Here is a 15,095-nt window from a genome sequence, read left to right as displayed (position 1 = left end):
AATTTTAATATCGAAGATACACCACATTCTGGATGGCCATTTGAAGCCAATGAAAACAAAATAAAGGTACTGATTGAAGCAGTCTGCCGTATAACAACACGTGAAATCACTAAGAGATTAAATCTGTTAAACTGAACCGTTTATTATTACTTAGAACGAATTGGTTTCGTTTCAAAGCTCGATATACGGGTTCCACATGTTATTAATGAGAGATGCTCTCTATGGTTGAATTTTAAAGAAATTTGTTTTTGAGCTTTTACCAGACAATTTAACAATTGATTCAAATGTGTACTGCCATCGAGTAAACAAATTGAGTAATATCATCAAACAGAAAAGGCCAGAATTGATCAACAAACAGTTACCATGATAATGCCAAATTTCACACAAGTTTGGTAACTCGTCAGAAACTGTTATAGCTTAGATGGGATGTGTTATCACACCAACCATATTCGCCAGATCGAGCACACTCAGATTATTACTTGTTCTGGTCTATACAAATTTTTTACTTGAAATGACAATGTCAAAAATCACTTGGATCAGTTTTTTTGTAAACAATGATCAAAATTTTTATGAATGTGAAATCATGCTACCACCAGAAACAATGACAACAGGTGTTTGACCAAACTGGTCAATATATAATTCAATAAAATATTTATTTATTATAAGAATATTGCGTTTATTTTTCTATGGAAAAAAACAAAATTACTTTCCGAACAACCCAATAATAGTTGTTTTTTATACTCTAAACAAAATTTAAATATAAAAATATTGGAGTATACATAGATTATATTTAACATAACGAGCATACTATATCTGAGATGCTAATTAATTACAGAAATATTCTCAAATTTAAAAAAAAAAACTCCAAACAAAGATTTTTTAAATTAATAAACATTTATATTATTAATTTAGAAATATTGGTTTACATAAAACTAAATTGTTTATTTTCATTTTTCATAGTTGAAAATCTTCAGAGAAAATCATCCTTAAATCATGCATCTAATAAATTTTTGAAAAAATATTTTTAAAATAAAATTTTAATTAAAAGATATTATAATATCTTTTAATTAACAGAGTATTTATAAAAGAATATACAGAGTATTTATAATATCCAGAATAATTAAAAATTAAAATTATTTGTGTATATATTGTTTCAACTTCTCTCTTTTTTTTCTTTTACTATGACTGTTATCAGAGAAATTGTTTTTTGTACTATTCTAAATGCTATAAATTCTAAAATAAAACAATAGATTGAATTATTTTAAGATTGAAACTTTATATCTACTAACATGTTAAAAAAAACTATAATGGCAATTTTGAAATAACAAAGTTCTTTTATCAAATTTAAAAAAAACAGTAATTTAAAAATTGTTATAAATTATAATTTATATAAAATCTGTTAACATTATTTTAAAATTTCGATATCATGTTTAATGGTAATAATTTAATAGAAGTGTATTTCCACAAACTATCAAAACTTTTTTATAATAATTCTTAAATTTGTAATAAAATAAATTATATATATACTGAATGAAAACTAAACTATGTTCTCAAATATACATATTTAAAAACAAAATCTAACCTTGTGTTGTTGTATGTAATCCACCATCTGTTGAGGTATCCACATGTTGACCATAATTATCAGAACTGTCAACCACAGGCTTAAGAGAAAAATTTAAAAATTTAATAATTGTTTATGAAAAAATAATTCAATGACATAAATAAAATTTAAAATAATAAAATTTCATATGCATTAAACATCAAAATTTTTTATATTATTTGCAATCAATATAGTTTATAAATAAAAATACCATTTAAAATAAATTATGGGTATGAAGAATTTTAATTCATTTTTTCTTGACTCAGAATTTAAAGTATATATTAAAAATATTATAAAAATTAAATTATTTGAAATGTACTTTACATTGTAACAGATTCATATAAAATCAAATTTTGTGAAATTTCTGTTCCCCTTTATTGTGTCAAGAAACTATGTAAATCATGTCACAAACACAAGCTGGAAAGAACTGTGATATTGGTATTTCACCAGTTTTAACATTATGAAAAATAAGATATTTTTACTTCATCCAGCTTTCAAAACTCTGTTATGTAGAATTTAAACTTCATTAAATAATGGCATTTTTAAAATGTAAAAGAAAAAACATATTTTCAACATTCCACAGAAAAATTGTTAACAAGAGAAATTCATCACATAAACTTTCCAAATTACAAAGTTCTAACTATGTGTATATAGTGTATGTTAGGCTGAAAGACTGAAAATGCTCAGTGGGTGAAAAAATCGACCACAACACATTCTGACTTCTCAGATATGGCTACAATGCAAATTTTGTGTCATGACACTTTCAAAAATGCACATTAATGCATTTTCACATATTCAATAAGACCACAAAGCAAAATTTGTGTTGAGCTTCTTTTAATAATCAACCAAAACATGATCCGGTAAAGTGAAAATGCCACAATGCATTGTGAACATTTATTAATGCAGCCATGATGTAATGTGATAAAAGTATCTGTGCAAAAATAAATAACAAATTTCTTTATTTAAAATGAAATTCTAATCTATGCCGAGAATTATACTGAAAATAAACAGCCTCATTAATCTTATGTCTCAGCCTTAGATTTCTAAGATAGAAACTTCTATTATCATTATTTTTTTACTAATATTAATATAAAAATTTGTTTTGAATTGGTCTCTTTGTGGAAGCATAATTATTGAAAACAAATTTGCAATCAATTCACAAAGTGACTTACAAATAAATTTCTTTATTTGACTTAAATCTATAATATTTTTTTAGGTATCCAGGATTTTAGTTACCATATATAGGATAATTTTATTAGATATGTCCATAAATTATCTGAATTAAACAAAAATAGAAATCACCTACACGACTGTCTATTGTTTATAATGACCAGATACAATATTGACTTTTAATGACAGTTTGAATGATTGAATTCAGTTGTGAATAACAAAAATCAGAACAAAAGAACTTTCTTGACAAAATGTTGGCAAACAGGAATTTAGCAAAATCCTAATTACGCCTTTTATTAAAGGGTTTTTTTTTTAGCTTTTTATTAATTAATATATGTTTCAGGAATCTGTGGGTATATGTTAAATAAAATAATTGTAAATATTTAAAATCTAGAAAAAAAATAAAAATTAACAAAATTTTGTCCGAACTACTTTAATAATATCTGGGGAGTATAGTTTTTAATTGATAAAGGAATTGGATTGTTTACATTAATATGTAGAAACAGTATCTAAAGGAAAAGAAAATTGATTTGTTTACAAAATCTAATTCTATACATGTTAAAACTAGTACGGTTTGAATGATAAATCTTTTTTAAATAAAATCTTGTTTAAAAAATGTAATAAAAGAAAATATTTAAAATTCAATTTTTGATTGATTCTGGACAAAAATTGATATTTATTAAAAACTTAATGTATTCAATAGTATAATGATCAAACTTTTTATTAAAATTGTAATTCCTATAATTTAAGTTTCTTTTTATCCATTTTTGTAAAATTTTACATAAATTATATACATATGCACATTTTAGCTATGTATAAAAATAAGAATAAATAACTGAAAATTAAATTTTTGATTTTAATTAAAATTTTAAATATTACAAAATTCCTATACCTCATCATGTTGATGTAATTTAGGTCCTACAGTAGAATCAACTACACAGTGCATTCCAGGTTCTACATGGTTAGCAGGTACAAGATCCACACTTGATGATACAAAACTGTGTACCAAAGGTTGAGATATTGTTTGTACTCCAGAAAAACGATGAACACCCTAAAAAAATTAAACATTATTCATTATTCAAAAATTAAACATTAAAATTAAAATTAAACATTATTAAATTTTTATAAACACCAAACTTAATTTACAGAATTTTGTTTATATATTTGCATGTATTCATTTATTTCTAATAAAAAAAAATTGAATAATTATTGATATGTAAATTAATACTTCTTGAATCAATAACAAATTATATAAAATTGAAATAGATTATTACTAATTACTTGTATAATATTAATAAAATCAAAAAATTAAACAAAAAATTTCGTTGAAAAATCATTTTGTTCTTATAAAATAATTATGTTAATTTTACTAATTTAAAAGCTTAAACTAAATACAAATATTCAACATAAAAAATAAGAAAATAAGACTATTTACATTTACAATATTAAAAAATATTATAAGATTAATTTAATCTTATTTATTAAAATAAGATTTTTTTTCTATTTAATTTCATAAAAGTTAATTAGGTACAAATATTCCAAAATCTAGATTATTTGTTATTTGTTGAATGATAAATGTATAATAATAATAATATTTTTATAAAATTATATATTATTATTATTATTTATATATATTTCATATCAAAATTTCATGCCAGCATTTAAAAAGTAAATTCTATTATTTCCTACATGGAGCATAAAGTAGGAAGCTTTATTGCTTTATCAGAAGTATAAATCTTATAAGAAACAGTTCCTTCTAAGGTTTATATCTTCTTGATGATGAACCAAAACACCTGAAAATATTTGGAATTAGAAAAAAAAAACATCCATTCAAGCAGAATTTAATACAATTTGAAAATTAGAAAGGTGAGTTTTTTTATTAAAAAGAAGTTAGGAACTTTAAAAAATTACATTAATTTTTTAAAATTAGAGTTAATTCAAAAGGAAAATATAGTATAAAATAGTTTCCTCAAACAATAAAAATAAATTGTTTGTATATTTCAATTTCTCTTTCATTTCATTCATTCAAATTATTCATTATAAGTTATGCATAACTGACATTCAATTTGTTATTTATTCAAATTTTATGTATCTTTTATTAATTTTAGTTTCATTCAATATGGGAAATAAAAACTCCTTCAATACACATATTTCTATTCTTGCTTTTCAAAAATTACTTCATGAAGGTTATTTTTCATTACAAATGTAAAATTATAATAATACAGTCAAACCTGTTTTTATGCGCTCTTTTTATGTGCGATTTTTATTTGTGCGATTTTTTTAATGCAAATTTTTAATTTGTGCGGTATAGTTGGCGACTAGTCTCGTGCGATTCGTCATGTCTTACGTTGACTTATTATAGCTAAATAAACTTATTATAGCATAAATGCACTTATTATAGTAATATTATTGCATGAATATGCGAAAAATGAAATAATTTACTTTTTAAGTCAACAAAACACCACCTGGACAAAAATATGTAAAACAGACAATAGACCAAACGATGCACTCAAGTGCTGACATCTGTTGTCAATAAATTCTATTTCGTACGGTTTTGAGTTATTTCTATGTGAGACTTTTTTTTATGCGGTCCCTGTTGACCGCAAAAAAAAAATATTTTTTAATTGTGTCACGAAAACTATTATTTACAGCCATTCGTAAAGTTTCGTGAGATTTTTTTTATGCGTTTTTTTAATGCGGTCCCTATCCCCCGCATAAAAACAGGTTTGACTGTACATGATAAACAACAACAACAACAACAATTATCTATATTACATTAACAACAAATAGTGATTATTTTTTTTAGGTCACAATAAAATGCAGGGGTTGCACTGCATAGTGCCAAAATTTCCACTTGGTGATATTTTTATTAACATGGCAATAAAAATATAACAACTGTAGTCCTCTTATTTTGACAGTCAGAATGAAATTGAATTACAAAGCACACTTCAGGAAAACAGCAGAATACTGAGCTTCTGTGCAATGGGAGTCCCATGCATTGTATACCTTGGATGCATTCATTAACAGTAGTTGCTCCACATCACATTATGGATGTGCACTGCTGTTTGTAAGCATTTGAGAACAACAGTGAAAGAAACAAAAAGATGGTGATGGTGACACCATACTATTGATAGTATTGTGATGGAGGAATCTATGATTTTAAAATATATGCCTTTAGAGATAAAAGTTACAAGAAGATCCCAATTGTAAAATTTAACTATAAAATCAATTATCTTACCAAAACTAATTCATAGTAGTCAGAAAAAAATTAGAATGCTGACCACCATTTAAAAAAAATTTAAGATGACACTTACATCACCATGTGCTTTCACAACTCCTAAATTTTCATTCATAAAACTACATAATGGACACTGAAACAAAAGTATCTGAACCATTAAGGACATCGTGCTTTCTACTGTAAACTACTACTAGAAATGGCCATTTTTGTGTCCAACAGTGCGCACTCTGACCAGAATATAGGAATGCATTCTGCAGGAATTTTTAAACAGATGCAGTTTGTGTGAAGTTACATGGAAGAATAAAAGAATGAACCCTTTACAATGTTCTGATGTCATGTGGCAAGTTCAGACAGGGAAGCAGGAAGTGATGATCAGAACCGAAGGCAGTTTTCATGTAATGCCTTCCAGCATTTTCAGATTGGAGATGTTTTATGAACTGACAGAAAATTTGAGGAATTTTTTGGGGTAACATTTTTTTCACTTTAATCTTTTTTTAGTAGACTAAAGCATAAAAATTTTGACATGACAAAACCTATGAAATACTGCTTAAATATTGTGATCAAATGTGTTATTCAGAATTATTCATTAAAAATTTTTCAAAAATGATTCCTATTCCTAAGTGACAGCTTAACATGTTTTGCTTTCCAGACTCTAAACTGATAACTCTATCAACAACTGCAATAATTACTAAGTAAAGTTGGTAATGATAAATAATTTGAAGTGGCAAAAAAATGTTAAACTGGCAAAATGGTTAGCAATTTTTTTTAATTTTCCAGAGCAACCCCTGTAAATGACAGTTTTTTTTTTAAAAGAAAAACAGTCATGACATAGCATATCAGTAATCATTACAACATAAATTAAACATTCTTCCTATAGTTTAGAGATACTTCATAAAATTTTATCTATTTAAATTATGAGTAATATCTTAATGCAAAAAAAACTACTAAAATTATAAGAATAAAGTTGACAAGTTTTTTAATTAAGATTAAAGTTTATATTAGAATATTAGAAATTAGATATAAAATTTATATTAGAAAACAAGCTGATAATTAGAATTTTATTTAAATAATAATTTTTGCTATGAATAAATTCAGCTTTAAATAAAGTTTTCAACCTTTACATAATTATTTTAAAATATTCTCAATAATCATTTTATTTAATAATTTATATTTGATCAAACTATTAAAACAAACTACTTAAAAAGAATGTTTTTGTTTATTTATTACATGTTTTTAAATAATTCAACTTTGTAATTTAACTACAATGAATATAAAAAGAGAACTCTTTCAAAATTAATTCTTTATTTTTCATTACAGTTATATCATTAATTAATTATTAATAGTTGCATGTTTTATTAAGATATGGTCTAAATCTGAGATCCAAAGCCATATTCAATGCATGTTGAGATTTTATATCTTATTATTTTTTATCATTATAGTTATCATAAATATAATTAGTGTTAATATTTATAATAAAAACAAATTATAAATATTATTTGGGATTTTATTTAATATAGTCATAGCATTCATACATAAGTTGACTAGTTCTAAAGTCATAAAAGTTACAATACTGCTTTAATATTTGAATGGATATGAAAAAATTTTGAATTTGTTCCAAGGATATAAAATACATTTTTGAAAGTTCTGAATTCTATATTTATTTATAGCACACATAATAGTTATAAAAATAAACTGCTAATTACTTCAAAAATGTTTAAAAGATTATTAAAAGCAATTTTGTATTCAAGAAATTTAGAACCATGAATGTATTATTTCTCAAACAGAAAAACTATGCTATTAATTAAGGGATTTTTAGAAGTTTTACCACTATATATATATTTATTAGCATTTGTATCTTTTCACTAATTTTTAACATTCCACTGTTTATGAGTCGTTCAAACTAATTTATCAAAATGTTATAAACATAATACAATTTATAATCTAATTTTTAAATATAAAAATCAATACCTCAATGATATCATCAGGACTTTCTCTTGTACTGCTTACAAGTGCAATTCCTCTATCCATTGAATAAACATCAATAGGTAAACTTGAAGTAGATACTGAAGTGGACAAAGATTGATGAGAGGTATAAACAGATATAGCTTGTGTATCAATTAAAGCATTTGCACTAGATACTACATAAGGTGAAGCAGGTCTATCATTCATATTTTCGATAACATGAGATCTGAGATTTGAAGAAACTGATGAGGATGTAGATGGAGCTTCTAGCTCTGCTGCATATTTTTGTGCTAACATTTGTTTATGATTTATTGGAAATGAAGAACCAATGTTGTGACTTATGGATGAAGTGCTTGATATCATGGCTGGTAACATTTCTCTTTGTGTTAATGAAGGTGGTAACAAGTTATGGGTAATAGCAGCTACTGAAATATCTGCAGTTAAAAATTGTGACTGATCATTAGTTAAAACTGAACGATGTGATAAACTCTGACTAGATATTACTGGTCTGTGGAGATTTTCCAAAGATAAAGTAGTATCAGGACGAGAATTATTCACAAATGCAGTGAGACTCCCTCGATCCAATATAAGAGGTAAGCCTAAATTGGATGAATTCTGTTGCGAGAGATTTGCTGCATGTTGCAATGTTAAATGGGAATTAACTGTAAGAGGTACATGTCCTAAAGCAGATTCTTGAGAAACTGATGTCTGTTGTAAATTAGAAGCTTCAGCTTGAAGAGATAGAGAATTATTCTCTGAGGTAGACGGTGATGATGTAATTACATTCTCAGGAGAATGTCCTCGGGATGACAAATGCTAAAAAAAATTAAATAAACTGATTTAAAAATTTGACAACTTTAAAATGTAAAATATTTAATTTCTTATCACTGTCTCTTAATATAATAATTCAATTAATTATTTATAAACTAAAAGAATATGAATTCAATTAAATTTAGGTAAATTTAATCTTTTATTGGAAAAAAAATTAGTTTTTAATAAATAGTAAATATAAAAAAAACTTTGAAGTGGTCAAAATTCAAGAAAAATGTATAAATTCATAAACAAAACTTCTAAGTTGTTTTATTCTGGAAAACAGAATTAATATTAAATAAATTACTAACAAAAATAATATGTTTTTACCAGATATGTTTAATAATTAAATGAATTTGTCCAGAAAATTATGATATACACTCCACTTATTTTAATTACGATCAAACCTCAGTTTATGAACTCAATTTGTTCCTAAACTTATTTGGAAACCGATTTTGTCACAAGCCTAAACAAATTTTTCCATAAGAAACAATGTAAAATGGATTAATCTGTTATTGACCTCCAAAACAAAGCCTTTTTTATTTTACCATTTTAGCAGCATTTCATGCATAAAAAAGCCTGCAAATGCAATATAATATTATCTATATCTATATCCATTTTATATATATATTAAAAGCAAAATGTTTTTTCACTGTCAACCAAAACTAACACTTTACAAAAAGTGCTATAAATAAAGAATCGATTCTGCCTGGATGAAATATAACCAAATCAATCAAGACAGACAATAAGTACTTTATCCATACTTTCCAAAATATTATGTTTCAATTGCTTTGATTTTATTCTAAATTTTAGTTTCAGTTTTGATGTAAAAACCAGAGTTTTAATTATTACTTTATTATTTTTAATTTTTTAATTAACTGGCTACCTAGTGTTAATAAATGTTTTATTAAACATTATTATAATTGATGATAACACATTGCACCAGTATACACTGGAGATGGCCCACTTGGTGTGTTGTAGTTCTATATTTCAGTTTAATGGGATTGTATACACTCAAGGAAAGGGGGTCTCCTGATGAGCAGTCTGGTATCTGGGAATCTCTGTGAAATGGTCATCAGACAATTGGAAAGCAAGACCCTCCCTCAGTTCCACTATAACATTGTCCTCTAAAAGAGATATATTGATATCATCATCATATTCTGGAGGATAATACTAAATTTAGCACATTTTGTTGACAATCCATACAGACTGTATCTTGAGGCAGAGCAACACAGCCCCACCCAGGTCCACTTCTTAGACATAGATATCAGGGTTGAAGGGTCTGGCATAGGAAAGTCAGTTTTTCATAAACATATAAACAATACTACTAACCCGACGCAAAGCACCAACACACCAACCACTGCTGTAAATCATTGGGCTATAATTTGGAATAAATAATTATAAATTACAAATTAATTTGGCACTAGAGGGAGGTGTTAGGCACCATCTCATATTAAAATTAATAATTATAATATTTAATTAAATAATTTAGATTAAACTGGAAGAAAAGAATTGGTCCAAAGTGGGACTCAAACCTGCAACTTTCGCTTACCCTGCGAATGTGTTGCCAGTTATGTTACGTGGATTTCAGATCCGATCTCCTCTTCAGTATATTTAACATTAAACTATATAACCATTGTCAGCTACTATGGCACCCTCGTCCAATAAACAACCACACAAGGCACTTAGTCAGCCATCGCATACCCATCAAGGCATAGATATACATAAAAAACCCTGCTAACCCAATGCAAAGCACAAACACACCAACAACTGCTGTAAATCATTGGGCTATAATTGGGAAGAGGAGATCAGACCGGAAATCCAGGTAGCATAACTGGCAATGCATTCACATGGTAAGCAAAAGCTGCGGGTTTAAGTCCCGCTTCAGGCCAATTCTTTTCTTCCAGTTTAATTATAATTATTAACTTTAATACGAGATGGCACCTAATGCTTCCCTCTAGTGACAAATTCATTTGTAATTTATTATTATTTATTCCAAATTATAGCCTGATGATTTATGGCAGTTGGTGTGTTAGTTTTTTTTCATAAACCGTGTGCAATCTCCACATATATCCCAATTGGATTGTGTGAACTGTTTCTGTACAAGATTGCAACCTTCAGAGCCTTAGTTAGAAGATAGTTCACACATATTTCTACCTCCCAAGTATTGGTAGAGAAATTAAGACTTATGAAACAGATAGCCAGAGCACATGATTACACCAATATTATACAAAGAATGTGTGAACGTTAGCGACATGCACAGACAAGATCCACCCTCCCAATGGAACTGCTAAGAGATAAACAGGAAGAGGCAATGAAAAGGATCCCTCTTACTTTTAAGGATGTGGTATGTACTTTTAATTGTGGAAGTACTTTTAAGGATGTGGAAGTACTTTTAATTGTGGTATGTAAGGATTTTAAATGCAGGTTTTTAACCGCATTTAAAATCCTTACATACCACAATTGCAAAGAAACGATGGATATTACATATAGGAGATGCACCTCCATGTTCAGCCTTCTACATAATGGAAAAGAATCCATGACCCAGACAGACTTCAAGGCATATATAGGGTCAACTAAACATTCAATGGGGATCAGGATACTAGAGCATAAATCAGACATACAGCAAGATAGGAGTACCACCACACTCTCCACATACACAACAAATCTTGATATTACAGCAGACTTTTCCAGAGCCCAACTCATCCTTACTACTTCACACACAGAACACCTCCCATGATTAGAGAACGGTGGAGATTTTTTAGGCTTACTGCAGGTCCATTTGCATTAATTTTAGGGAAGAGATGAGTTGCTATGGCTTGGCAGGCTTTACTTGACAGCAGAGTTTAATTGTTTATCATATTTAAGGATAACACAAGAGTATGAATATGCATAAATCCCTTGTTTGAACTCTTCATTTTATAGTTCAATTATATTTTTCAATATTATACTCTAGAATGAATTTAGAAGATCCAGCTAATTTCGAATTAAAAAACCTGAGGAACAACTCAGAAGGCGTTAAGAAAATGTTTGTTATTTGTTGCTTAACTTTACTTTGCACCAGTTATTGGTTTTAGAGTGTTATATTATTGGCTATTCCGTGATTGCTTTCAAGTTAGTGACATTTGCATCCTGGCATTTTGCAGTGGCACCTTGATAAAAGGGTTATATTCTTTGTTAATTAACACATGGAATTGATGCTATCATGAAATGTCTTCAGTGAAGAACAATTAAAGTTATAGAGATAAAAATTACATTACACATATTTAAATTACATTACACATATTTCTTTTTTTGGATGACACTACGAGTTTTAAGGAATGTTGAGTTAATGTGACTTCTGGTTTCTGGGACTCTACTGTTTTCAGTAACATTTTCATTCTTTTATAAATCATCATCAACTGAAAATTATTAAGTGTGCTAGAATGAATACATTGGAAAGAGAACATCTCTACATTCCCATCTTTTTAGATATGGCACCAAGTTTAAGTATTATTTTTGTTGATCATTATTAAATAAATATAAAAGATCATTAAAAGTGCTGATAATTATATTATATTAGTAAAATATTATAACTAAAATTTTATTTACCATTCTATAACTATCACATTGTGCTTCATCAGGATTGTTGTTATCCAACTGATGTTCATAATGAGCAGTAGCATTTTCTGAAGGTACAGGAGAATCATGGTAATCATTACTGCTTGCAACCCCATTTACTGTACTGTATGGTTGCAGTGAAGCCTAAAATATAATAAGATACAAAAGAATTGAAGAAATTATTTGAAATATCAATGAACAAAAATTACATTTTATGAAAAATTTAAATTGATCATCACAACAGGAAGATTTTCAATTGTTGTAATTTAACATTTTGTTAAAAATTGATCTGCTATTTCAGAAAAAAAATTCCAAAACTTTACTTTCATTGATTGTTTAGTGTCTGTCCTACTACCTTAAATTCAGATTTTATATCCCTTAAAAGATAATTTGAAAAGGAGTGCAGGTTATGTGATAGGTTAATTTTTTCCTTTTGTTTTTAAAAATAAAAAAATAAGATACTGTTAATGTAATGTAATTTAAAATAAATCTGTATGCCTAATATCAGTGTTTGTTAATCTATGTCAGTTTCAATATAATAAGACTGTACTATGATAGCCAAGTATTTATATACTTTAAGGTGAAATATTGAATAGTTGTATTAAGTACTGAAAGTTAATAGTCATTATTAGAGATTTGCTGATTAATAACTATGAAAGACTTACAAATTGTAAGTCTTCCATAGTTATTAATCATGCCATACCAACTAAAGTTCTATCTTTGATCCCTGTTTCAGTTACCATTTCATTAATATTTCTCATAATAAATACATTAAAAATATTTTTGTACAAACTTATGCAACTGTCTGTTGCATAAACCATAATAATATTACACCATAAACAACAAATGAATTGTTTTCATTACATAATTTTTTTTTACAAAATTTTCTTTATTCTGTTTATCTTGACTACTTTTTTCTTTAGAAACTGTTCTTAAATATATTATTTAAGAAATTGAACAATACAATCTCACACAGTTCCACTGGTTAACAAAATAGACATGCTGTAGGGAAAAGATCTAACCAAAAACAAAATCAAATTCCAAATTGAGAGAATTGATCAAAAACATTACACAACAATAATCAGAAATCAATATCAGAAAACTTTTTATAATGGAAAAAAATAATTTTTAATTCAATCTTTGAATACATTTTTAGTGAACCAAGGCTTACAGTTGCTATTCTACATAACATACACATGATCTATAACAAAGTTTCTCAACCGCCGATCCGCAACTGTAATCTGACCAGTCCGCGAAAAATATATATTTAAATAAGTCGGGAGAAAGGAAAACTGCACATGTGTGTGATTGGTATGACACAGGGATAGATTGGTGTTTATCAAGTTCTAGTAGCAATATCTATGTTGAAAAAGAATGAGTTATATATATTTAGATAAATTTTTAATTCAATAGAAGCTGCACCAACACATGTTTACTTATAATTCTCATATCACATGTTGATAATTGCTGAATTTTTAACCATCAGTGTTGTTATTTTGTGTGAACCTTTGAATGCATTTCAGTGAATTTTGTATGCATATGTATTCCTGCTTTGTTTTTCTCTGATACTGAATGTGTATTTGTATTGTTATCTGCTACATTTAAACGGTAAAACTTAATTAAAATATCAATAACAGTAACTGTTAAAATCCAATATATCTTCCTAAACCTTTAAACCTTTAAGTTCCCAGTACCCAAGACGAAAATTAACAAACAACTAATGTTTTCGATTCTTCTCTGAGATCTTCGTCAGGTTCTTTGACGGTTTTGAAAATGGAACGTGATGAAAATAGAATGCTTTCGAAATTCAAACGATAGAACATCTCCAGCGTGCAATAACTGCGAACGATCCAACATGCATTTAATATACAGGAGACTATCTTAAAAATGCTGTTTATCCGTACAGGAATAGTACACAGTTCGCAGTTATTGCACGCTGGAGATGTTCTATCCTTTGAATTTCGAAAGCATTCTATTTTCATCGCGTTCCATTTTCAAAACCATCAAAGAACCTGACGAAGATCTCAGAGGAGAATCGAAAATGTTAGTTGTTTGTTAATTTTCGTCTTGGGTACCGGGAACTTAAAGGTTTAGGAAGATATATTGGATTTTATATGTACCGGTATGAGGATTGATTTCTAACTGTTAAAATGCAATTTTTTTCAGTCCTTGCATTATAATGAGTAAGAAGAAAGTGCCAAAAACTAATTGATTTTTAAAAAAAAATCAAGTGCGGATACTAGTACTAGCACAAGTAATATTAATGATCAGGAAACACTTTCACCTGAAACAAAACGAAAGTGTACATTTGTATGCTACTATAATGTGGATTATTAAAAATTTGGCTTTATTATTTGGCCAGAATCTGAAGAAAATGTGCAAAAAACCACAGTGTGTTGTTTGTAAAGATGTTCTGTCAAATGAATGCATGAAACCAGCTAAACTTTTACGTCATTTAAAATCTAAACATCCACAACTGGAAAACATGCCAATAACTTTTTTGAACAAAAAAGTCTTGAATTAAAACAACAAATATCTTCTTTTAAAAAATGCTTTTCAGTTGAAAAATCAATTGTGGAAGTTTCATATTTATTAGCTTTATGAGTTGCAAAATGCAAAAAGCCTTACTCAATTGCCAAGGATTTAGCAAAACCATGCTTAATCGATGTGTGTTCAGAATTGCTAGGCCCTGTAGCTGCTGATAAAATGAAAACT

At 27.4% G+C, this 15,095-nt stretch overlaps 1 protein-coding gene across 3 annotated transcripts in view; it reads right to left on the bottom strand.

Annotated features, from left to right (window-relative positions):
• The window catches only part of LOC136976787 (PR domain zinc finger protein 10-like), a 104,997-nt gene that overhangs the window by 53,771 nt on the left and 36,131 nt on the right, over window positions 1-15,095 (bottom strand). For all 3 annotated transcript variants that reach the window (XM_067272151.1, XM_067272153.1, XM_067272154.1), the window contains exons 3-6: window positions 12,372-12,524; window positions 7,977-8,786; window positions 3,663-3,821; window positions 1,583-1,661 (exon numbers count right to left, since the gene is read on the bottom strand). In XM_067272151.1, coding sequence (XP_067128252.1) covers window positions 1,583-1,661; window positions 3,663-3,821; window positions 7,977-8,786; window positions 12,372-12,524 — 1,201 coding nt within the window. The remainder of the gene's footprint in view (window positions 1-1,582; window positions 1,662-3,662; window positions 3,822-7,976; window positions 8,787-12,371; window positions 12,525-15,095) is intronic.

The sequence above is a fragment of the Centruroides vittatus genome, unplaced genomic scaffold (assembly GCF_030686945.1).
Source record: "Centruroides vittatus isolate TY-2023 unplaced genomic scaffold, ASM3068694v2 contig_425, whole genome shotgun sequence".
Classification (NCBI taxonomy): domain Eukaryota; kingdom Metazoa; phylum Arthropoda; class Arachnida; order Scorpiones; family Buthidae; genus Centruroides; species Centruroides vittatus.
This window is presented reverse-complemented; position numbering and strand designations above follow the sequence as displayed.